Source organism: Passer montanus, unplaced genomic scaffold, assembly GCF_014805655.1.
Source record: "Passer montanus isolate IOZ18808 unplaced genomic scaffold, ASM1480565v1 scaffold6, whole genome shotgun sequence".
Classification (NCBI taxonomy): Eukaryota; Metazoa; Chordata; class Aves; order Passeriformes; family Passeridae; genus Passer; species Passer montanus.
The window spans coordinates 15,898,806-15,924,620 of NW_024371037.1; the positions used below are offsets into that span (position 1 = coordinate 15,898,806).

General features: G+C 38.3%; 2 protein-coding genes across 4 annotated transcripts in view; one reads left to right on the forward strand and one right to left on the reverse strand.

Moving 5' to 3' along the window:
• Positions 1-736: 736 nt before the first annotated feature.
• LOC120510670 (wiskott-Aldrich syndrome protein homolog 1-like) lies at positions 737-16,734 on the reverse strand. The gene is made up of 5 exons (XM_039726677.1): positions 16,648-16,734; positions 10,235-10,303; positions 9,410-10,153; positions 8,579-8,709; positions 737-5,639 (listed from the first exon to the last, which is right to left on the reverse strand). The coding sequence occupies exons 1-4, from the start codon at positions 16,732-16,734 to the stop codon at positions 8,653-8,655; spliced, it is 957 nt and encodes a 318-aa protein (XP_039582611.1). The 3' UTR covers positions 737-5,639; positions 8,579-8,652.
• SLC16A7 (solute carrier family 16 member 7) overlaps positions 8,675-25,815 on the forward strand; it is an 81,818-nt gene continuing 64,677 nt past the window's right edge. For all 3 annotated transcript variants that reach the window (XM_039726876.1, XM_039726878.1, XM_039726877.1), the window contains exon 1: positions 8,675-9,395. The gene's annotated coding sequence lies outside the window, so the exon portion shown is untranslated. The remainder of the gene's footprint in view (positions 9,396-25,815) is intronic.

Sequence of the window (25,815 nt, forward strand, 5' to 3'; positions counted from 1 at the left end):
TTTAGGATACTAAAAACAGTATAGCTGGGATAACAGATTCTAATTCCCAGCCAAAGAAGGAAAGCCAGGACTACCTTTGCATGAACTGTAATGTGCCTGCGGAGTCACAGCCTCAATTTAATAGCCTCACATTAAAAAAAATAAATTACTGAATATATGATGTATTTGAGGGCAAAGATTGTTTATGATGTACCTAGTATACAGGAATTTTTAAAGTAAGTACATCTTAAAAGCTAATATTTTTAAGTAATTTGGCTATGATAATTTCTATTTGAAAAGTTGCACAAGGAACTTCAAGGACTTTGTTTCCAACTAGCTGTTCTAGTTCTTTTCTGCGTATGTAAGGTTCTTATATAGCTTGTTCATTCTATATTAGAGCAACTAATATCTGAGATTTAAGTCCTCCTCCTCTTGGCCTCATCTTCATCTATTCAGGCATGCTGGCTGGCTGCCACTGCTCTGCAGCTGTCTAGGCTCTGTCTCCGTAGATAGGGCAGTAGCCACACTCTGTAACCTTAGTTTGACCATAATTTGGACTGTGTCTTTTGCTATTCCTTTCTGATCTTATTGTATGGTTAGATTCCAACCTACTTCATAGTATATTAGCCGGAGATCTTCAGATTAACCCAATGCTCTAAAAAACCCGGGGTGTCAGTGCTATGAGAAGCAAAAGTCTCTAGGACAAGGGATGAATGACTCCACAGTAGACAGAATCACTACAAAGGAAACAAAAAACTATGTTTAAAGCAAAGTATTTTATTCACTTGGAATGTGTAAGGTAAATCAGATATTTGGACACAAAATTCAGAATAATCTTGTGCATCAATAAATGCAGTGTCAGATTATTTCAGGTTACCAACTCAAATAATACTGTTAATATCTGAAAAGCATTGAATAAGCCTGAGAGATCCAAGATGTACATTGATACACATTTTCAGAACAAAAGCACACTAAGATATCCAAGATTGCTTTACCTGGCCAATAGCTTCTGGTACTGTTGTATGACATGCATGAGTCACAGCAAACGACAAAAGAAGATCCAAAAATTTTACAGAATCTTTATTTGTCTTTAGGAGAAACTCAGGAAAGTTCTTTTCACTATTTTTGTCAGGAACTTAGTGATTAAAATATATTTTTAAATGTATTTTTCAAGTTTCTGGGAATTTCATCCTGTAGAGAACTGCAAGACAGAAACTGACAGTACATTTCACATGATGCCATAATTTTTGTCTGTGTTCAGATGGAGCTTAGAGAACGACTCAGTTCCCTCTGAAATATCTGCAAAGCATTTCATCAGCAGACAAGGCACCAAGAAGGGTCCACAGGTTGCATTGACTCTTGTCTAGAACAAGAGTTTACACATATAGTTTACACCTGAGCCCTTCCATATAGATGCCTAAGATGTCTCAATTTGCACCTAAGTCTCACCCTAGACCAAAATAAATTGTTGCAGAATTCAAGCTATTTGATAAGAAGTAGATATTTGAATACCAATTCAGGATCAGACTTGTGCATCCACAGACATTACTGACAATGAGACACTGACTGACAAAAAAAAATATAAATGGGAAAAAAGAAACTATTCTTACAGATTTTGTGGAATAAACAAAACAAAACAGTGTGATCCTGGGGCACCAGCAGGAGTTACATCAGGCCTTATTGTTAAAGAACAAGAAAGTCACCAAAAAGTAAGAGGACATATATGAATACCTTCAAACACATTGCCATTGCCATTTGCTCGGAAAACAGGGTTTGGATTAACAATCTGAGACCTTCTCCAAATAGAAAGTTGACTTCTGCTTCCTTATTGTGCACTTTAGAACCACACATGTAAATATTGTGTGTTTTCTTCTTCAAAAGTCTCGTGGTGTTGATTTGTGTGTTAGGAGAAGAACTTGTTTGGTATGTGTCCCCTAAAATGTAGATACACATTTTTGACCTAATCAGTAAAGAAAGTAAATACATTATATACTGATGATTTTTACAGTTTTGAAGCATGCCAAACACTTGTATTCCAACCATACTTCTATTTCTAAAGTTTTACCCACTCTGTAAAAATGTGATTATCCTAGAAGTGAGTTGCAAAGTAAACCAAGATTATAATAAGAAGAAATAATTACATGAAGTGAAAGCTCTTCATGTATGATTTTGATCATATACTCCAGTGTTTTCATCACAATGAATAACAAGTGAAGTACTGAAGATTAGTTCAATGTACTCATGGTATTCAAGAAATTCATTACGTTCTGTAAACCCGCTCAGGAGTTGGACTGTCATGTTACCTTGCGTGCAGAATATGATCCCATCAGAGTATGCTCATTGATGCTTAACCATTCTGAAAACCTATCTATGCTCAAGGGTCGTATTCAGAGTACTATAGCTGCAGGAGGGTTCACTTGTAGTTCCTTAGGCAGCCAGCTTTCAAACAAGCAGGGGTTTAAGTGCCTCCAGGATGAAATTCAGAACGCTTTAGGGGGAAGCCTTTTCCTTTTTCCTGATGGTAGAGCAAAGAGCTTTGGAAAAACTCAGGCATGATGTTTGTCTGAACAGTTAATCTAAGTTATGTGCATTAACAGGCACCTTTATCCCCTGAGAATTAGAGCACGGACTTAATATTTGGGTACAACCAGATAATGAAGGATCCCTCCCTTCATGCACAATTAGCGAGTGTGACCACAAAGAGTTTCTAAGACCTTCCTCTGTTCAGACCTCCTACAGCAGAACCTAAATCTCAGTTATATAGTGTGAGCCTGAGCTGAACTATTTATTCTTCACTTTTCCTGTTGAATCTGAATCACAGCACAGAAAAAGACTGAAATACTCAAAGGATTCATGAGAAAAAGTAAGAGATCTGTATCTATCCTAATTATAAGGATGCTTCCCTCTGAGTGATGCCTTCTTACTTCTGACTCTGCATATTATTCTAAGTATTATTTGCATTATTTACAACAGCATGTTGCCAACATCTTTTTAGATTACAATTATTGCTATATTTAATCCTTATATAAAAAATACTTAGGCAGATTCTGGAATTTCATATAAAAAGCAATTTTTTTGGCTACTTCATTTCATCTTATTTTAAAAGAAAATAAAAATTAGTAAGTCAGAAAGAAAATTCTCCTATTACCTAAGAAGTTCTGTAATCTAACAAAGTTGGGGATATCTTATAACACAATGGTAACTTACAATTGTATACATGGGTCTAAATGGAGAAACTGATATAAAAAATGGCTCTAGACTGACCAAAGTCTTTCACTAGGATTGTAATGAAAAGATGAATCATGCCTCAAAACAGCAAATGGCAATTAAAAATTTTTCATGCATTTGTAAGCTTTAAAACTTTGCCTTTTTTTTTTTGTTTTAGCAGTCATAAAATGAGATATGAAAGGAAAACATCTCCAACAGTCAATACATAGAAACAGAATTTACATATGTGCACGACTAATTAATGTCCAGTACCAAAGTAAAACAGATATTTGAAAAATACCTAAAGAATAAAAACAGCAGTTACTTTTTAAGATTTACAGAGACTGTTCAAATGAACCACATTATTTCTGCAGCCAGCAACATGGACACATGCAAATTTTTGTTAATGGATTTTGAGAATTTAATATGTTTCTTTCCTAGCTACTGTACTGTAGCAACTAATATTGTAACTGCCACTGTAAAAAAAATTGATGCATGTGTTTTGCTTTATGCTTTTTCAGTGTAAATGCACAGAATTTTTTAGACAGAATTTTTGGAGACAGATTTTTAAAAGCATATTTCAAAGTAAAGTGAGCAGCAAAAGTCTTCACTATTTTTTTTTTGCTATTTTTGTTTGTGTTTTGTTTTTTGTTTTGTTTTATTGGTTGTTTGGGGGTTTTTTATTTGTTTGCTTTGTTCAGCTCCACAAGAATTAATACTACAGTGGCATCAGTTATTTCCTGTGATTCACCTGTGTGGTTTAACAAAATAGACAGATGTCAGAAGATCAATTCAAGTACTTCTCTGGTGGAAAGATGCCACTTTCTCTTTTGAAAAAGGCCAAAAACTTATTTTCTGTGCCCACTCTCACAAAAATATCTCATGTTCTTTCCTGACAATCAATATAGTTCTATAAGAGATTAGAACCTAGCAAGAGGAGTTACCAAATAGTATCAATTTCCTTGCATGTTCATGCAAGATTTCACACTTTCTGTAGTCAGAAATTTGAGAATCATAAGAGAGAGTTGAACAGAAACACTCTTTAGGACTCTTTGAAAATGGATCTACTAAGATCAACACATTCTTTTATTCATTGATATTGGCCTTTCCCTTCCATTCTCTTTGCTCATGGTAAATAAAACAAAAATAGTTCCATTATCTTAATATAAATATAAATTACACAAAAAAAGAGAAAGAAGTCGCCGCACAGGCAACCGTGGTCAGCGTGGTAGTTGCAGGCAGTATAAACAAAGTAGCATGGAGGGTGAAAAGTGTGCGCAACTAGTTTTCTATTTTGGCAACTGTAACAAAGGGCCATGTTGCTCCCTGGATTTTGATCACATGTCTTTAGGTAAAATCCTTTTTCACTCTACTGCAATAATGATTTGTATAACTGAATATGCCAAACTGCCTTTCCAACAACAACTTCAATACTGCTTCAGAGCTGACAGGCATGAACTGCTGCTGTATTTCCAGTGTTATTAGGCAAAGCAGTGATCTGGGAGTTGAGTTCATCTGTGACCTACCTGAGTTGTTACCCCACTTCTAGAAGAGAGGCTTGTTATCTCTCCCAGGTTTCCAGATGGCTTTTCAATTATCTATTTATCTTGTACAGTTCTACTGAGTAACTGCTTCAGCTGATAACTGCCAGCTGCCCCAAATTCTCTGTCATGCCTGATAGAGATCTTTCAAAGTCGAGTCTGTTCCTGTAGTTACAATGTGCTGTGTTCTGTGTCACCATGAGCTGTAAAAGAAAACAATTTGATTGGACCATGTTTGATGGCTACAGAGAAAACTAACGTCAATGGAAAAACATGCTCTGGATATATGTAGAAATCCACGTTCTAGTTATATTTATATGAATTTTATCACAAAACCTGAAGTACATGTATCTCTTTCACTAACAGGCCTAGGATTAAATGTCATGCTAGTGACAGAGCTATCTGTGTGTACGAATGAAGGTGGAGTGAGACACAGGCTGACAATTACTAGTTGTTGATATAAAGCTTGCAGAAGGTGATCTAGATGATTTGCCAATATAATACTTATGTTATTACCCTGTGTATCACTGGGAGATGACAAGAATACACATCACACCAGCCTGCTTATAGACATGAGAGGAGTTTGAGATGTGTATTTATGGAACCAAAATCAGTGCAGAAAAAATAGCACACAATCAGAATGTAATTCAACATAGACCAGAAGAACACATGATCGTAAACATGCACCCTTTAGACTCAGACTCTGGGACAAGAAGAGACAACCTGTAATGTAGCAGAGAAGTTCTAAGCTTAGAAGAGGACCTGCAAAATTCTGGATTCAGCTAAAACTGTTTAACAAGTGGCATGTGGGGAAAAGGGACTATTCCAGTAGGGGACTTACCCAAAGAGTTAGTGGAGAGACTTACAAAAAGTACCATCAGGTATTCAACATTTGTAGCATTTTCTTTTTCTCTAGTGAAAAAATAATATTTAAAAGTCTTTTTTGTTAATATCACTAAAAAAACCTCAAGCTGTTACAACCAAAACAGTATAGTGTTTAACAAGCAACCTCACAAAAATCTATCAAATGGACACAAAATTAACAAGAAAGGTGTCTCTTGTTGTACTTATATTAGATGACTTAATTTCTTCTTAACAATTAGTTCACTGAAAAATACAGAATGACACACTCCCATATGCAGATAGACATGCACATGGAACTCTGAACCTTTAGCAGCTTCTTAAAATTCACTCAGAAATTATTTATTGCTATCACTCATTAAGCAATTTTAATCTGAATAAGGGACTTCCTACAGCAAAGGTGTACCAAGACTGGAAAGATGCAAAATGCCAACAGGGTTTTTCAATCTGCAACAGAGAACCAAATCACTTCAGTGCCTTCACTCTGCAAACACTCACAGAGGAGCGTATTCACTTAAAAACATGATATCACTGTAATCAAAGTCAAAGTAAAAAATGAATTCATACATCAGCTTCTACTCTGAGGGCTCATGGTAATTTTTGTGACTTTAAGCAGGCTGGAGGCTCTTAGCATGCTGTACCTGAACTTGTGCCAACTGTAGGCCGGAATCCCACACTGTTATACCTGCAGCTAGCTTATGTTCAGACTCTGCCTTGGACTAGAAAACACCAAATGGAATGAAACACGCAGCAACAGTGAGTCAATGAAAATCACTTTTCCTACAGAGAGTGGTCTGAAAAGAGGTATTGAAAGAAGGTGCATGAGGAACACAGGTATATACAGAAGATGTTTATACCTGTAATGGTTAACATAATACAATCTTCTATTTCTATATATATGTTAATATATGTAGTATAATATAAATAAAAATTTATTTACAAGCACAGAATATACCAATTTGCACTGTATGCAGCACTGTGTTACATACAGCATGCAGTATGTGCTATGCAGTACAGTAAATACTGTCTGTGTGATATACCTTCTCATATATAAGTGTAAAATTATAAATTTTACACTGTGTAAATTTATTGTGTATAATATATAGTATACATTTATAAATTAAAAATATATATCTCTATATATATTTATTTATTTTAGTTAGGGCATATCCATGGAGGAAATAGAAGTATGCAGTGAAAATGAGGAATCATTTCTATCTTCATGTATTTATTTTTCAGCTCTCTTTGAAAATTACTTTCCTAAAACTATATAAAACAGCACGCAAACTTTACTATTTCACTGTAAAGGGCATTGTAGACATGCTTTGCATTTAACCGGAACTGTCTGAGGTCCTATATGGCCTACAATTTTCTTCAGGGCATAAAAAGTGTTTGAATATGGAAGACAGATTTAGACTGCTGTAATGCCACGTATACAACTTTGATTTCAGCCCTGGAAGCTTTTTTAACAAAAGATTTTACACCAAATTTCATCCTAATTTCAACATTTTTTACCCCGTAGATGTGGGCCTGCCTGGAAGAGTTTGACCATGGGCACCAGTACCCAAGCTTTCTTTGCTTGCATGCCCAAGTCATGGCTCAGTGTCTGTTCTCCCCTCCAACAAACAGGCTTAGTGGGCTCCTCGTGGGTCCTTGGTGTTCCAAAGCCTGTAGTGCAACTGCTGCCAGGACAGACACCATGACTGGGAGCGTGCTGGGCATGGGCTCCTTTGACATACTTGCACAAGAGATGACTGGTATTGCTACCTAAATTAATGCAACTCTGACTTCCACTTGCTGCCCTGCAGTCACCATGTGTGCTCCTAAAAATGCCCCTGGACTCAGATATATAACTCAAGTACTACTTAGCATATGCAGTGTCACAAATTGACTCCACGTTGCTCAGTTTGTTTTGGGAAGAACAGTGTTTGCCCTCTCTACCAGTGAACTACTTACTGTTCCTTGTGGGTACAGCGCCAGAATCTGCCCAGAGACTGTAGGGAGCTGGCTGCTTTACAGACATGTGACAAAGTATTCCCTCCTGAATCTGAAAGAGGTGGCCTGGACATGGATGATACATAAATAATAACAATAACATCCTAAATGAAGGAATGCTTAAGTGTTACATTACTGGTATTTCCAGGTCTGTGTCTTCAGATTTAAAGGTTACAGTTTAAAACATAGAAAAGTTCCTAACACTTCTCACATAAAAGAAAATAAACTATTAAGAAAAGGAGACAAAGAAACCTGATTTCTATTAATTTGTGCTTCAGACAGCAGTGGTCTGTGGATGGATTCTTTGATGTAATTGCCATTCATGACGCTGGTTTTTTGAGGAGGTCATATACTCCTTTCCAAATTATTTTTCGAAAACATTTTGTTAATTGTGGCTGATTCTAGCTAAGGGATTCAAATGTTATTAATGGAAAATAAACAGACAAAAATAAACTGCACAAGTTCAAGTCTTTCCTTCCTTTACTAGCAGCTCAGGAAACTACAATACTCCCAACTACAGCCCAAGTTCTCCTCCTGTCTATGCACTGACAGTCTCAGTTCCTAACATGCCTGTAATGATCCTGATCATAAAGCTCTAACAAAGTGCTTGAAATCAAGATTTTGTTGTTGTTGTTGTTTGGGTCTTTTTTTTTTTTTAATATTATATTAACATTTCTTTTTGTATATTTTTCCTTTTGTACCTTTCGTTGTTGTTTGGGTCTTTTTAAAAAAATATTATATTAACATTTCCTTTTGTATATTTTTCCTTTTGTACCTTTCGCAACACAATGTCAACAACTATAATTACTCTAGTCTCCTCACAGTACTTAAGTACTGCACTTAATGTGCAACATTTAGACGAGTATTGTGGTAAAGGCTTTAATTATGCAATTATATGATTATGTTTATCTATTTCCTTACAGGATTTTAGCCTTAAGGATAGGATTTCTGGACAATTTAGCAGTCACTTTCATAAATATGTTTATCATACGTACAAAACACTTTCCATAACTTTTTTTTTCTTAAGGAGACAAAAAGACGGCAAATGCTGAGGTGACCAAGATTTTCATCAGCAACTCGATGCTGACGAGCCAAATTTCAGTTCCCGTTTCAGAAGGCGAAGATCCTGCGTTGAGCACAAAACGAATTAGGTTAATTTACTTTTCATTTTCCCCCTAACACGAGGAAACTGGTACACTGTTTTTTCAGACGTTCTGTGTACCAGAGAGGGCAAACTGCCTTTAATGTGAAATACTTGGTACCCTCAGTGCTGAAGAGGAGGAGATCGAGGTGGGACGATCACGCCGGGCTGCCAGAAGCGAGATGTCCCGCTGTGCCCGGCCGCAGCTCCGGGCGCGGGGGCTGCGGGTGCGGCGGGGCGGGCAGGAGGGCGGGGAGCGCTCACGGCTGGCCCCGGGGGCACAGGGCCCGGCGCTGCCCGCCCCAGCCCAGAACATCCCGTCCTGTCCCACCTCTCGCGCTGGCGCTGGCTCCATCCCCTTCTCCCCGGGCCGGCGCCGCGCCCCCGCCAGCCCCGCGGAGCCGGGTTGGGCAGCCCGGGAGGCGTCTCCTCTGCAGCCCCCGCCCCCCCGCGCCGGTGCTGAAGCGCCTCGGCCGCTCCCCGCCAGCACCCCCGGGACAGCAGCACCCGGGCCTCCCTCCCTGCCGCCCGGCCCGGGCTCTCCCGCCGCTACTCTGCTGCAGAGGACACCTCATGGAAAATAAATAAATTAATTCCCCCACTCACCCCCGCGGCCGGGAGAGGAGCCGGCGGCGGCCGCGGGATTAGATCCAGTCCGAGCTAGAGACCAGGTAATGTAACCTACCCGCCAGGAGGGAGGAGGAGGACGAGCAGCGAGGCCGCTGAGGTTGTCCCCACCGGGGAGGGCTCCGGGGGACGGAGAAGCGGCTGCCGCAGCCGGGGCGCGCCGGCGTGGCCCCGGTGGGCTGCGTGCGAGCGGCTGCCCCCGCGCTGTGCGCGCCTCACTGTCAGTCACACACACACACACCAGCCGCCGCCCACTCAGGGAGGGAGGGATGGATGGATGGATGGATGGATGGATGGATGGATGGATGGTTGGATGGATGGACGGACACCGCGTGGGACGCAGCTGTCGTCCCCAATACCAAAGCAGCCACCGCAGGGAGACGCCGCACGCCCCGCCGTGCCCCGCTGCCACGCGGGCGGGCGGCTCTGACAGCGGGGCAGGGAGGGAGGCGGGCGGCAGGGCCGGGCTGAGGCCGCGGCTCTGGGGGGAGCGAGGCGCGATCCCGCCCCCGCGCTCGGCGCGCATCCCCGCGGGGCGGCGAGCCTGCCAGCGCGCCCATCCCGAGCCGAGCCGCGGCCCCCGCCCCGGCCAGCTCCGCCGGGAAGTGTGGGCGGAGAGCAGCGGAGCACGAGCCGTGCCGCCGCGCTTGCCGTCATCAGAAACGGGCCTGCAAGAAGCTGTGAGCGGGGTGACCTTGGAGAAGGTGGATCTGGATGGAGCCGCTATTGCTCCGTGCCAGCTGCAGTTCCGTGCTCTGGGCCGCTCCGAGTTCCGCGACTCGTGCGTTGTTATCTCGAAACGCTGTTGGCTTTAGTTGTGTACAGAGGTTCTGGTGTAAGTAGTACCAGAGCCACGAAAATAGTCCTCCATAATTCTCTTTACTTGACCTCCACTAGCACACAGTCCTTGAAGGGAACGGTCTGAAGAGTCTCCCTGGCAGGGAGCAATTGCCTAAAAGGCAGTAAGTCTTAGAAGAATCTAAGAAGTTGCCCTGTTCACGTTTCAGAGACCCTGGTACCTCTGGGAAAGCACGTTACCTTTCAGTCCTGCAGGCTCACAGAGCTGTCACAAATTCTCCACTGCCTTTCCAGTGAGGTCGATAGGAAAACAAAACAAAGCAGAAAAACATTTGCAGATACCTGGATTTTCCAGTGCCAGCCTGAGCTTTCAATAAAGGAGCCTTACTGAAATTGTTGCTGAAAGCTGCTTTGGTAAAAAGAGAAATGCTAAAGAAAGCTGGTACCTCAGGAAGATGTCCATGCTAGTTTTGTTGGTCTCCATAATAATTGCTCATGTTTCCATAGTGGTTCCCATCTGTGGCTCTCAAGTTACTGATCAAATAATAATGAAAAGGTGTTTGCGGCTTCCAGTGCAGGAATGGGGCCATAAACTTAATCACACACCAACTGAGCCAACAACTTGAGAGCCTTAGCTCTGTCTAAATGAATCACGACAGAAAAGTTAGTCATTGAGACAGAGGGATGTACACTTATATTTGAAAGGAGGAAGAAACTGGCACATAATTCAAGTGAGATATACTTTTATGTACAAGTAGTAAATATGGGAATAATGCATAAGTGATTCCCTTTTTATTTTTAAATTGGATCTCTCCTCTCTCCTTGCATTATTGTCTGCTTACTTTGAATAGGGTACTTGAGCCTGAGTGCTGAACTCCTTCTACATGATGGAATACATTTAGAGAAGAGATGATACTCGAGATGTTTCTATTATTTGTGCAATCCATTACAGAACTGTAATTCCATGTGACTGCAAGGCCCCAGCTAGCTTAGTTTGCAGCATAGTGTTTACAATGTAAGTGGCTTCAAAGCAAAACAGCTGATCATTTTGAATAGGCAGAGAGATGGCTGGAGGTTATGTTTTTTATTTTATTGCAGCTTTAAATAATTTTGTCAGTGAAGAAAACCTGATTTTATTTGTATTATGGAGATGTAGAATAGCCAAAATACGAAGTGTGGTTTTCATGGAAGGTCTTTATGCATGGTGGGAAACCAAATTCACACATTTTATAGATAGGAAAACTCTTTGGATTTTGTCATGATACACTGATCTGAACGTATATTTCATGTGCAAAGGGGGACACTTCGAAATATTACAAAAGGAAATATTAAAAAGAAACCAGAATGTAGTTAAATATTGTGGCTCTGCAGCTGCAGTGAGGAGTGAAGGAGTTCTTTTTCAGCAATTTTCATTGTAAATAAATGCATTGTTATAGTATATTTAAAAAGCTTCCTTCCAGCTCTTTAACTTTATTTAATCTGTCATTTTCTGTAGTCTATATTCTGTTTAAGCTTACTCAACTCTTGCTATGGCAGAATTCTTCTAGAATCCAAGTTTTATCAGGGCAGGAGATCTTTGGGCAGCCTAAATTTATGGACAGGCAAGTTAAGAGAGAGAAAAAAACATTTATTGAATCACAAGCTAGTATTTTTGAAAAAAAATTTTCTTTCATTACTCTTCATTCTTGGATGTGGTTCACTACATCATACTTCTATTTCTTGATTTTTTTTCCTGGCATCTGAGTCCTTTTTTTTTTTTCCTTAATTTTAGAGAAACATTCTCTCTTGTATCCTTTGTTTCTTAAGTAAATTATCTTGTTCTCTTTTTGCAATGAGGAGGTGTCTTTATTTCCAATAAATATGGTTATTGTTGGACCCATTTTATTTCAAGAAAAGAGGCTGTGACTTACCTGATTTTATTTTCTATTGCACAATCACATGATGTTTTTGAAGAGTTGCATTTTTCTTGAGGACAAGTTTGCTTTAGCAAGGATAGTGTCTGAATATGATTCTCAATTAAATTGTATCCCTTAACACCATTTGCCAGAATTGAAGCTGTCAATTTTCTTATATGAGAATCAAGAAGAAGGTTCTTGGGCCATGCTAATAATCTGTGTTGTTAAATGAATTTTATGTTTCAAGGTTGGTATAATTGTAAAAAATGTAATTATCTTTTGAGTTTTATTAAAATGGTTAGGTCATAGCTATAAAACATTGATAGAGAATGTTACCAAATTCTGTGTCTGTTTGTGTAATATATGTATAGGGCATAGTGTTTGCATAGCACCAAGGAGGAGGTCAGATAGGAAAATATTATGTCATTGACCAACTGTTTTATGTGTCAAATGAACACGAGGAACTGGCTGAGTCCCACATATGCGTCTCAGTCCAGACCTGCATTCCTTGACTTGCATGTATTTGGGAACTGTTGGGTCAGCTTCTCTAATTTTATGGTGAATCTTGGAACATTTGTAGAAAAGTTTGCAGTATTCAAACAGAAGTAATTTGCCTGCAGGAGTAAGGAGACAATATTCCATGACTTAAAGAGAAGAAAAGGTTGGACAACCTGACTGTGCTCCTCTATTTGCCTTTACAATCTATCCAATAATTTTTCATATTTCTTGGTCTTATGGTCATGCAATCAAAATCTTGTTAAACTCTTATTGAAAAGCAAAGGGTTATCTAACTAGGTCACAGTGGCTGATAAATTAGAAAGAGTCACAGTCTTTATAGCTTGGTTTTTATCTTTGCAATCTTAAGATTTTTAAGTAGTATTTTAGGGGGGGTGGTGGTGGTGAGGAGACAGATTCATCATCATTAGCTCCTTGTGTAGATCTTAGTTTTGGTTTATGTGTTGTCTTTAAGAAGTTCCTTTATTTGTACGTTTTCAAGGTCAAGCTTCCTGTTCCATGCTAATATATTTTTTATTTTTTTTTTGGACACAGTGCTCTTCTGTCTTATAATTTATATGAAGAGCTTGATATAAATGAAGAGGTTTCCACGAAGAGCTGATAAAAATGAATAAGCATTTCCAAAAGGATATGAACATGACTAGGCCTCTTTAGAAGGTTCCCAAAAGCGAAGGAGGAAAATAATGGAAAAGAATTGAGCTTTATCACAAAATACTCTTTTTCTTTGTGGTTGTAAGACTTAAGATCTTAACAAATGGAATTTTTAATTCATAAAGGCAAGGAACACTAGAGAGCAAAGTTAAGCCAGGTTAATTTTTTAATTTTCAATTTTTTTTATTTCTGATACATTTTCTTTCAATTTGGTGTCATAATTATTGAATGTTAGCTAATGAATGTATTACAGTTCCACCCAACACAAAACCAGTGCTTTGAATAATAGTGTAAACCATATAAATTTTGCTATGAATTTTATATACTGTAGGAAACTTGTACTTTTAAGTCACCTGTCAAGAAACCACAGGATGTCCAAATATTGTAGAAGTTGGAATATTTGAGAATAGGTGGATTTGACATTATTTTCATATGGTTACTATGAAACATAAAGACAGTATCAGACTCCACAAAAAAACAGAAAACAGTCAAAGCATAAAATTGTGCAGACTGGAGTTGCCCAAACATGCAAGATTGTTTAAAAAGTGTTTGTTTTCTTTCAGCATGAATACTTGTATCCCCCAAAAGAACACTTTCCAGTTGTTTTGACTGCAAGCTTGGTATTATATTTCACTTGTATCTTTCTTTAAGGTTTTCCAGTGTAAGACTCATGTAGGTGATGACCAAGGTTGAGAAAGCATGTTGCACAGAAGACGACTCACAATGACTGTATTTCATAGGTTTTTTTTATTTATATATTTTTAAAGTCTTGGTCCTTCAAGTAGCTCATCTTCCCATACCTGGAAGCAGATTCCTGCTGCAGCTTCAGGTGTGACCATTGTGTAGGGTCCTTCCATCATGTGGCCTCGGGATTAGCAAACCGTTGGCAACATTCCCAAGTTTGGCACCCAGGGATAGCACCTACAACAAAGAGTTGAAATGGTGTTCAAGATGTGCTTGGCATCAAAGAACTTCAGTGTTTCTGTCACTGCAGTGGTGGTAATGACAGTGCAATGAGGTATGTTGCCTCTTCCATATGGTCTACAGTTTTAATCAAAATTAGTAAAATCGGTCACAAAACAGTAGTACATCATCCCAAAACATAGATTTCCCCCCCCGCCATAGAAATAGGTTAAATTAGGGTTTTAACATTCATGCTTGCCACTCTGCATTTCAACACTCTTGGAGTGTACAGTACAAGCAAAAAAGTGACAAAAAAAAAAAAAAAAGACATCTCAGTTTATCCATTGTGTGAGTTTTAACTTGATAGTGTCACCTTCGGAGTTTTACTTTTCAGTTTGTGTGTTCTGAAATCAAGAAATACTGAGAACAAGTATTTATTTTAAAATACTAAAAACATGTGAAGAAAAAATCCAAAAAGAAATCCCCATTTTTTGTGCTGACAAAAATGGCAAAAACATACATGCAAAATGTGTGTTTGATATTTTTTTAATATAGCTGGTTCCTACTGTAACGTATTTGATTAGTATTTCAGACAGAGAAATGAGCATATGCTTACTTCCAGCATATGTATTAGAGTGTTTTTTTAAACATTAGAAATTAGGTTCTGTGTGGTATTCCTTTCAAAACTCTGGAATAACAATATAAATATTTGGTGGTGAAGCTGAGAAGTTTTGAAGTGATACAGGACTGTGTTCAAACTACCAGCTTTAACAATCTGGCTTCTGAGAGACATAGCTGATTTTCTTTGATGATCTTATTGAGATAGAAATTGGATAAAAATATGGGGTATTTTAACAGTTACCTTTGCTATTGAATTAAAAATGCCACAGGAGTTGTCATTACTAGATTGAGCTCCTATGGTTTGCATTTTTGATATGGCCCTTAGGGCAGGTTCACAAAAGAAGCCAAGAAAAGAACAACTTAATGATGCAAATCAACTCCCCTTGGTAATGTGAATGTCTGATTTCTTAACAACTGGAATTTTATGTGCTAAATTCCTTGATAATTCAGCCTTTGCTGAGTATACTTTCCACTGAATAGATCTTTTCTAGAATTTAATTGCTTTTGCATGCTCTGCTGGGGATGGATTTGTGTCTGAATCTGGATTGTGGACCCTGTGTTCTCAGCAGTGCCTCCTGCTGGTGGTAGAAATGAATGTTTTTGAGATGTATACTGCAAACTGGAACTGAAGACTGGTTTCAAAGACAGAAGAAAGTGTGCCTAAGACAAAAATTGAAGGAAGCTGAGCAAGGGGGGTGCATCTGAGAACAGGTGGAGAGAGCTGAATAGAGTATGGAAGGAAATTGCTGCTGGAAGCTGAAGGCAGCAATGGGCTTATCATCCTATTACCAGCCCCTTTTTAGAATGTACATCTTTAGAATAATTTGTACGTAGTACTAAACTAAAGGATTGCTTTCTGCCCTGAGGAATTTGTAAGAGCTCTACTCATTTTATCACACAGGGATCCTAACTGCTTATCTTCCATTAGGCAGCCTCTTTCCCTTCTTCTCACCAATGCTACAAAAGGTGAATCAGGGGACTCAATAGCACATGATTAGAAACCACAACAACATATTTTAGCAAGGAATGAAAAAAGCTTTTGCATTTTTTGACCTCTAGGTTTTATATATAAAGAATGTAGGTAGAAAAGAATATGCCATAATAGCCTGTATTTACAGAGCATGAAGTATGCTTTATATTTGTGAAGAATAGGAAAAAAGAGAACCTGTTTTCTTTTTCTTGTGCAGATACAATTATGTTGGCTAGAGGCATAAGGTAGGGTTTTTTCTCATGTGTTTGTCATGTAGTTATTCAAAAAGAGATGTTTTGTTGTAGTTATGCTGGACATAGTGGTACATTATTTCAATTTAGTTCATTTCCTCATTCATACAAAATAACACTAGAACATTGAGTGCCTTTCATGGCCTGTGATCTATTTCAGTTTCAGCTTCATGCAAATAATGAAAGTGATTTTTAAGCTAATGAATATAAGGGGCAAGATCCCATGAGGTAGAGAAATCCAGGAAGGGCATTTTTAAATGACACCTAAAAGCACTGTGGTGATTCCACTCAGTCAATTAATATGTCAGTGTTGCTTGATTGGCATTTCCTATTTTTCTCCAGGTCCATGCTTGAGCTCCCTTCCTGTGGGGTAGTTCTACTGGGCTATAAGGAATTACTCATGGTTTACACCCTGAAATATCTGAAGAGACTTACTGCTTCTTAAGACTCCGTTATGTAACCTTTTTGATCACTTGCTTTGACTTGCCTGATTAGGTTAAATAGAAATTATTTCTCATAATGATTACCAAAATGATGTCTCTATTTCCAAATAAGTTCTTTAATGTTTCCATCTTCTCTGCCATTCCCATTTTTATTTTGGTCAGAAGTTTGTCCTTCTCCCCATTTATTAGAATCCAAACCAAGATACAATAGCAAGTTGGTGTTGTACTCTTCTCATCCTCCTGCATACCGGGTTTTCCACACTAAAACTTAAACTGCTGGTGGCCGTTTTCACTTGTAGGACATCTTTCATAGGATACAGATGAAGTTCCTCCATAGTTACCACTACTGAAGTTTTGCCATGCTATTTTTATATTTAGAGTTACATATGTTTGCATTCTTTATCCTTATGGATTTTAATTCTGCCTTTACAGTATCATAATTAGGGTACAGAAAAAACATAGCCTTGGAAGAATGGCACATTAGAAGATGAAAACAGAGTGGATGGGAGAACGCATTAACCTGAGGAGATAGTGTTTTGAGGAGTTTCACAGAGGCAGATATCTTCAGCCTAGCAGAAGTGGAATGATATGTCATGTTTTCAGTCAGAGCAGGTTTTAGTTGTATTCTGTTTTTTTAATTTTTTTTTTTTTGAGAAAGGAATAGAGAGTTTATTTCCCTCTGCTTTTATGATTTCTTTATTCTAATTGTAGGGCATAGGAAGATTTTTGTTGTTGATGAATAATATCATAACAGGGTACAGAAGCCTGTCCTTTCCACAATTAAAATAGATTCTTTTGAGTGTAGCATAGACACGTGTTAATGAAATGTTGTTGTTTAATTGGGTAATGAGCGTGCAGTTCTGGATACACTTCAGCAATGCTGAAATATTGTATATGTAAAATGGTGACTTAAATTGTATTGTTCTCAATGAAAATGTATTTTAGCTATGAGGCCATGATTTTTTTTCTTGTATGCATTTCCTGAAAAATTAGCAAATCTCTGGTAGTTGTCATATCCAAGCTTACTTTGGATTTATTATACTTAAATTGATAGTTTAATTGCACTGAATTATATGTTTTATTAAGTATCCAGGATATGTTTTTAATGAGGAAGTTGCAAATTTCTTCCTTATTTTTTTTCTTGTCCCCCATTTACCAATTTTATCCCAGATGTATAAATACAACATTTTTTTAATGCAGGACTGTACTCTTGTGGCTAAATTAGCCACCTAAATTAGGCTCTCTAATTTTTGTGTTCAAGTGGATCCTGGGTAAGTAGGTTGTTATCTCTTAATAACTGAAGCTTAAATCCTACTTTTAAATCAATTCCCTCTACTAATGAACATGTACTGGATGAAAACAGAAGTTATAACTGTAGGTTGAACACCCTGTTCTATAAGTACTTTGAACAGCAGTTATAGCTGTTTTATATGCAGAGAATCTTACATTCTGGTGTAGTTTGAAGGAAGCATTTACTTCTCAATATGGCAGCTGAACATACATGAGTGAGTAGATAGTTTTCCAATAGTAATAATTGTATGTATATGTACAAATACACAAGGTGATGTGAACATAGGAAGAACTATGTAACATGTTGCATACTAGGAGGTAAAGTGGGGAAATGAAGAAAGCCCTGGAAGGCTGTAGTTACATTGCTTTGATGATTTGGGAAGTTCTGGCGTTGCAGTGTGGTATTTACAGCCTGTAGGAAGCAGCCATAAATACCATATATACAAGTGCATGTATTTTCCACATGATCCTTTTGACCTCTTTGGACCAGTTCTATGACCAGGTGCATAGAAGGAGTAGTGGGTAGGAGTGAGCAGTTCTATGACCAGGTGCATAGTAGGAGTAGTAGTGATGGGTAATGTTGGCAGTACAGGAGTGTGAGGAGATGCAGAATTTGGACCAGCTATGAAAACAACAGAATCAAATGCTTGGAGGAGACATTTCAGTGCCAATACTTCGACTGGGCATGTGAGCTGTCAGAACTGAATGGATGAATCTTTAGTTGGCATTTAATAGTAAATTCAGCTCCTCATTTTAGAATGGAGGACTTCTGTAATCAAGGAAGTTTTTAGTCATCCAACCAAAGCAGAGCAGGTTTTGTTTTCCTGTGCCAAGAGGCTAAGGCTGCTTGCTTCTTAGCTGTTTGCACTGTTCCAAAGAGGAGTTTGAACTTTTTGGTCAATCCCTGCTGCGTTCATTAACTTGGTGTGTTTGTTTCTGTTACCCCATTGAGAAGGGAATGGTTTGTGTTTGTGTTCCTAAAAGTTTGGACCTGATTTATTTAACCAAACCCCACTGAGCTCAGAACCTTTTATATTTGTTTGAACTCATGCTCCCAGGCACATTTTATTCTGCTTCTGATTTTGACAGAGGGGAATCCCTTTTTTGTTTTTTTTATTTGGTAGAGCTGCTTATCTGGGCCCTGCTGAGGATAGAAATGAGCTGCCTACTTTCTGCTGCAAACAGGAACCAAGAGAGACTCTTGTCCTAAAGAGAGAAAAGAATATTCAAGATGGTTTCTAATTAATTGTTTTTTCTCTCAGAGAACTGATAATATCCGGGGAGTGTTGCAGTGATTCCTTAAGCAGGAGTAGGAAGGCTTTTCACAGCAGTGAAAAGACACAAGGTCTTGAAGGTGGAGGAAGAAGGAAGGAAGGGTACATGATATAAACTATCAGGTTACTGGGCTTTAATTCTTGGGCAGTCCAGCAATGCAATATTCTGCTTTTGAGGAAAGCCATGGCAGCATGAGCTACCTAAAAAGCCTCAAATGGGAGGCTGTCAAAGCCTTTAATTTCAATCCTAAATGTTCCAGCATAAGTAGCATAGATGGAGCTGCAGACATTGGGCTGGCCTTTGGGAGGTGGTTTGTGTTACTGCTAAGGTTACCAGGGCACCATCTCTAAAATAACCTGTTTTTGTAGAGCTATAGTGAAACTGCACAGTGATCTGCATCTTTCACCTGTGGCAGTTAAAATGTTATATTTGTCTCAAATAGACCTACTCAAGGTGTTTTGGAAGCAACTGTTGCAGTGTTCAGGCCTGCTGGGAGTTGCATAAAATGTTTCTGTCTTCTGAGTACCCTCAGTTGTCAGGATTTGTGTGGATTTTTACCTATTGAAAAACCTGCTTTAGGTCTGTAGATGCTACAGTCAAGAGCTGATCCTACAGGAGTGAAAACTTCTGCCAGCATAGCTGGCCTTTAAGGCAAAGTAGAAATATGTTATATTAAACCCTTTAATCAGTTTGGGTTGTATCTCCTTCTTGTCTTTAAACAAAACTACTTTGTCAACTGCTGAATGTTTTTTATCACTGTGCTTGTCTGTTTTAGTAATACATACCTAAGTATGTCACTTTCCCACTATAGCATATACCTACACTTACTGCTTACTTGTTTTAAATGCCTCTCTTAATCATGGTCCAAATCTAGATGAAAATCTGAGAGAACCTACAACAAATATAGTACGTGTTTAGCAACTTATATGTTGGTACATAAATCATAAACTTTCAAGCTGGAGAACATCTTGCATTTTCTTACAGGTGAGAAACAAGTATTTTTTGCTTAACATTATAATTGGGCAATGACAAAGATTGCTAAGTTAAAAGTAAGTGGTACAGGCTTTCAAAAGATGCATACCATTCAAAATTAAGATGCTAATAAAGGCAATAGTATTCAATAGTATTGCATTCAAGCTCATTATTCTTTTCACTTGTGTTTTGCAATGTCCTCACAGCATCCTCTAAAAATTAAGATGCTAGTAAAGGCAATAGTACTATTGCATTCAAGCTCATTATTCTTGTCACTTGTGTTTTGCAATGTCCTCACAGCATCCTCTCCCCTGTGAAAAACACTCTTTAGTTTCTAATACTGTCTCACGTACACACTCAGTTCCACTGAATTAGTACATTATCTGATCTGACTAGAAAAAAGATTTTATACTCTAAAAAATCCACTCTCCCACAAATAATTTGTAAAAGACAAATAATTGGACTACGTATAAGCATCTAAAGTGATCTGAGCAAAAGAGGAAAGTCATATATTAATGAGTTGGACATACTTAGTCTTCATGAGCTACTGCAACATTTAAAAAAAGTAAGAATGTTGTGGCTAAGTTTATAATTCTTTACTTAAGGCAGAAAGTGTTATTCAAATAATCACAGCAAAACTCTGCCCGGACAGAGTAGCTTTAAAAGTTACTTCTAAGGTATTGCATTATTTTATTTTATTTATGGTTATCTATGCATTCATACATTACATTTAAATACAAGATAGTGAGGACAACTGAAGGGAAATCAAGGGACCAGGGGAAACCTAAAGTACCAGTTTTGTGATGAAGAAGCTCTAAGTCATTTGTGGAGTAGTTTTTCCTTACCTTGGACTTTGTATGCTGGTATGTTTTTGAGCTACTAGAGTTGCTAGAGCAAGGAGGGTGAGACAGCTGGGTGAAGCTGGGGATTAGGGAAGAAGAGTGAAGGGAGGACAGTGGGCAATCTGTGGAGCAGCCTGAAGCAGTGGCTGCAGGTGGAGAGGGGTGGCAGACTGGAAAGGGCTTGCAGTTTAAGGGGCTGGTGGGGGAGTGTGTTTTCATTACAGTACCATTGCAGTGAGCATTAATGTACTGGTGGGCGAGAAGGAAACCACTGATATTTCTCTTTAACCTCTGTGCTTGTGACTTGTGCACAGGTGATTTTTAACCCATCAGTGTGTCTGGCTAATTTGAAAGGGTGCTGTGAAGCAACCCAAAAACTGGGATGTTGGGCAATGTGATGTGCAACATACCTTTCAGATTTGTATTTCCTTCATACCTAACACACTCAAACTTGTGCACTGGCACACCCTATGGCATGTCTAATTGCTCAAGCTCTTCTGTATCTGCAGTTATCAAAGCCAACAAAAAATCAGACTGCGTTATAATGCAGTAATTCACAGAGAGTAGTTTTTAAATTAACATTGCCCTTTCTTTTGTTCTGCAGAGGGATCTTCTGTGTAATTCTTGGACTTATTCAAAAAGATTTGGCAGTATCTTGGGCAAACAGTTGGTTTTTTTGTTAAGTTTTGAGCAATCCCTGATGCATATTTGGTTTCTGTATCATCAGAGACAGCCCTAACTAACTTTTGTTGCCTGAATCAAATCTGTTCTTCTGCCTCTATTTCCCATTTGGAAGAAATTGTATTTAATACCAGCTACTTTTATAGAACTGCATTCTGCTGCCTCTATTTCCCATTTAATACCAGCTACTTTTATAGAACTGCAGAATGCCACATATTCAGATATTATGAAATACAGTCTCACAAAATGTCAAAAAAAATATGAGACAAAGTATGTATGCATTATAAAAATTGATGTCTTGTTAGCAATTTAATCAGTGTAGTCACAAATTGGCTCTAAAAATGATGCCTCTAATTCTGTGGATCTGGGCAGGTGTCCAGCCTTTACATAAGGTAAGCTGTCCTCTGTGTTCTGTAAGGCATTGAACATTGTTTCAAGTTTTAATTTAGTGATTTATCCCATGACTTAATTGAGTAAATTGTCAATTAAAATTGCACATATGAAATTTGTCGCTATTTTGCTTAATATGGCAGTGATTTTCTTTCTTAAGCTTTTTTGCATAAGACTTGACTTGAACTTTTACTTTCAAAAACATAGTTGTCTTTGGTATGCAAAGCACAAGATAGTTTGTCTGCACCTTCCATAAATTGTCTTCTATGAAGCCATGACAACCACAAAAATATTTGTGATGCAACAGTCCTGAGTTGCACATTTTACAAACACAGAGACAAAATATGGGTCTTGCAGCACATGCTTTTCAGAGACACAATACTCAGCTAAACTGGAAATATTTTCTCAACAGTACAGAGAAGATTGCAGAATTTCAGATTTCAACATCATGTTGTTAAGCTGTGGATCAGTTTCAAAGAAGATGGAAAGAACATTTTTAGAATCTAGAGCATACATTTTTCACTTTCTTATTTTGTAAGAGCTAAATTAGCCAACAGGATAACCCTTGTCCTACCTCTCCCAACATACTTAATATTTAAAAATACTGAACTGGAAGAAGGGACTGGGTCATTTTTTTCGGTCTACTGCAATACCAAGGAATTGTACTACAATTTTATATATAGGGCTGGATTCATCCAAGTTTCAGTAGGATATACATCTATAATTGAACAACTTTTCCAGATGTACTTTAAATAATGGAGATATATAGACACTTGTAGGCCACATATAATTTTGTTATAGCTTATATGTCTAAGACAGGTCAGGGAGAGATATCCCAGAACTTTTTTTCTGCCCACTGATTTTAAGTGAAACCTACATATCCAGATCACATGCAGATGTCAGCACTCTTAATGTCAAAATATTTTTGTGATGGATTACTCCCTTAAATGAGAAAACATCAAATTATGTGTAAGTCAAAGAAAATCTTGCAGATCTGTATCACAAGCTTAAATTTTCTCTAAAATTTGTAAATCTAGAGTATATACTAGTAGGAGAAAATAAGATTATCACCCAGTACCTTAGGTCTTGCGGGGAATTATACAAAAAAAAAAGTTAAAATTCACACCAAAAGAAAACAATTTGTGACCAAACATCCATTATTAGAACAAGCTGCTATATAGCTTTAGATTTTATTGCCACTAATAATGCAAAGCATTCTTTCGAGAAGGCTTGGATTGGGACAGAAGCAAAAATTGTGCTGCAGTATAAATGGTAGCACTCGACCATATGCAACAAAGATTATTTCTTTTCAAGTGTCTGTTACTAAAATGTAGTGAAGCAGATGTTAGTGTATAGAATTCCTGAGCTGAAGTTCACATCAGCAACCAGACTAAATGGTTATGATGAGCTTACTTCAATTTTAACAGTTTAATCTGTAGATCCCAAAAGAAATTCTCCTTTTGGTGTCTGTCTCTCTTCCAGAGAGGAATAGTTACATTTAATATGTGCCTATGTGTGAAGGAGCAGCAAGGTGCAATTACTGAGCCAGCTCTAGGCAACCTTCTCAGAGGAGCTCTTGAGTAGCTGGATTTGTATTATATTTAAAACTCCACTGGCATTACTATTCACAAAATCCACTGCTGGATACAGTCTCATATGTTAAATTTGGTAATAGCCCTCTTGGTATTGATATGCTTTTATATAGACAATGGTCCAAGACTGTATTCAATTTTGGTTTTGTCAAGTTCAAGCTGACGGTGAACTGCAGGTCAGCTGTCTGCCATTGGCATGCCCATGCCAATTAGCTCTGTCACTTAGAAGTACAATTTAGTGGTAGTTCTGACCTTCTACCTCATGCTCAGTTCCCTGAATTTCAAAAGCTCAACCACAGGACTGGCACAGATTTTAGTCCTCATTTCTCTCTGAAGTCAATAGACAAAAGGCAGCTGTGGTCCCCCTCCGTGATGCCAGGTTGGTGCTGTGCTGTGCTTGCTCATGTGGCCTTTGTGGTCAGCATCCCTAGAGACATTGCAGTGGTCCCTGCTGTTAATCCATCTTTCTGTGGCTGTTTCTCACAGCTGCAGAAATTTTGGGGTCAGCAGCGATTTTCTCTTGCCCTGCCTGGGGAGGGATGAGGATCCCGTGGAAGGAAGGGCCTGCCACCGAAGGGCGCAGTGGGGGAGAGCAGCTTTGCTGACACAAGTGAGAAGCTGTACCCGGGACTAAACACAAGCTGTCAAAATGTAACACAGGGTGTCCAGCAGTAACAATGCCTCCCTTCCTACATCACTCCAATTATAGGAAATGTGGTATTGTTGTCACTGCAGGGTCTTCGTCAGAGTTCAGCAACCCATGTTTACTTCCTTTGTTGTCCTCTTCTTGTGTGCTTGTGTCAGCAAACACGTTCCCTTCCTGCTGTTGTCCTCAGTGATGAGACGAACAACCCTGGCAAGTATCCTCCTCACAGTCTGGCATTAGAGGCTCACCTATCACTGCCATGTATTATCTCCAGTATGTTTCATTCTTCCCAAAAGAACTGTTTCAGATTCAAATTGAAGTTTTAGACAATAGAGAGATCAATTAAATGATAATACTTTCTCATGATTAGGCTGGTCTTTTTCTTAAATCGAGTCTCCTATTTGGGGTAGCTTTCAGTAATTCTACACCTTGTTTCACTTTTCATGTGAGATTGCCACATGTCCTAGAAATGCAGATCGTCATTAGCGTCATTATTTTCAGATAAATTATGAAATTTATTCTGAGAATTGTGTTCTTGCTTATGAATATTTGAAGTGGTGGACAGTGAAAGTAACAACAGTTTGCCCATGAAATCTGTCCCAGAGGTGGCCAAATTCCCAAAGCACTTCTAAGAGCTTTGAGGCTTTAATATCCGTTGCTTAGTGAATATCTAGGACAAGAGAAAGTTTTAATTTTTTTTCCAGCCTGAGTCATCCCATTGTTTTTCTGTTTCTTTTGGCCAGGCAATTTCATCCTTTCCAGCATTTTTTGGGTCAAGGCAACTACAGTGTGTGAGACTGATAAAAAATGACAGTTGTGAGGACATACACACCTTGTTGCCTGGTTTTCCAGCAATATAGTTAAGAACATTTTTGCATTTACAAAGAAAGGGCATTTGATGTGAACTTAGAAAAGCATTTTGCTCAGAGTTGTAATATATTTATTCTATCATCAGTTCTACAGATTATTCAATTTTTTTTCCTATACAAAAATAGTGTGTTTTTAAAAAAAATTTAAGGAATAATAGAAAATAATTTTTGCAGCTCTACAGAAAATTCTGCATTATCTCCAGCAAAACACAGCTTTTTAAATATTTTCGTGGCAACACTCCTTATTAATACAAAGTTTCTAATTACTGTATAAAGCCTTATTTTATACTTTCACTGTTAATTGAGCAGTCTAAAAACATCTAAGTTAATTGCACACTTACTGTTAATGGCTGGACAATTTTGTCCAAATGAGAAAAAATTGGATTTTTGCAACATGATGGTTACATTAAGTGCCTCTAATTTTCCTTTTAAGCTTTTACTGATGATCTTTAGAGCATTTTTATTACACCTTTTATTCATGAAACAAAATAATATTAATGTTGATCTTAGTGTGTGTTACAAAAGGCAGTTTCCCAACCATCCTCATCATATATTGCTGAACTCCTAGAGCATTATACACAAACTATGCTAAGGTGTCTCCAGACATTAGCACTCATTTAAATGGCTATATATAACACCTAAATAGAATGTTGAAACTGAACAGAGGTTGTTAAGGAAAAATCTTTCATGTCAGACAAAGGAGCTGTGAAAGAAACCCTAAACAGGTGATGGAATGTTAATAAACCAAGGATATCCTTCTGAGGGATTGTGTTCTGATTGTTGAGTTTCACCATAACCTCTTGCGCCTCAGTAATTTGAGATGCTTGTTGGTTTGGCAATTGGTCACACAAAATAAACT

Coding starts and splice junctions, on each gene's coding strand:
- LOC120510670 (XM_039726677.1), bottom strand. CDS start 16,734: ATGGAGGAACTTCATCTGTATCCTATGAAAGATGTCCTACAAGTGAAA. Junction 10,304..16,647: donor GTTTTAGTGTGGAAAACCCG/GTATGCAGGAGG, acceptor ACTGCCTTTTAG/GCAATTGCTCCCTGCCAGGG. Junction 10,154..10,234: donor TGTGTGCTAGTGGAGGTCAA/GTAAAGAGAATT, acceptor TAAAGCCAACAG/CGTTTCGAGATAACAACGCA.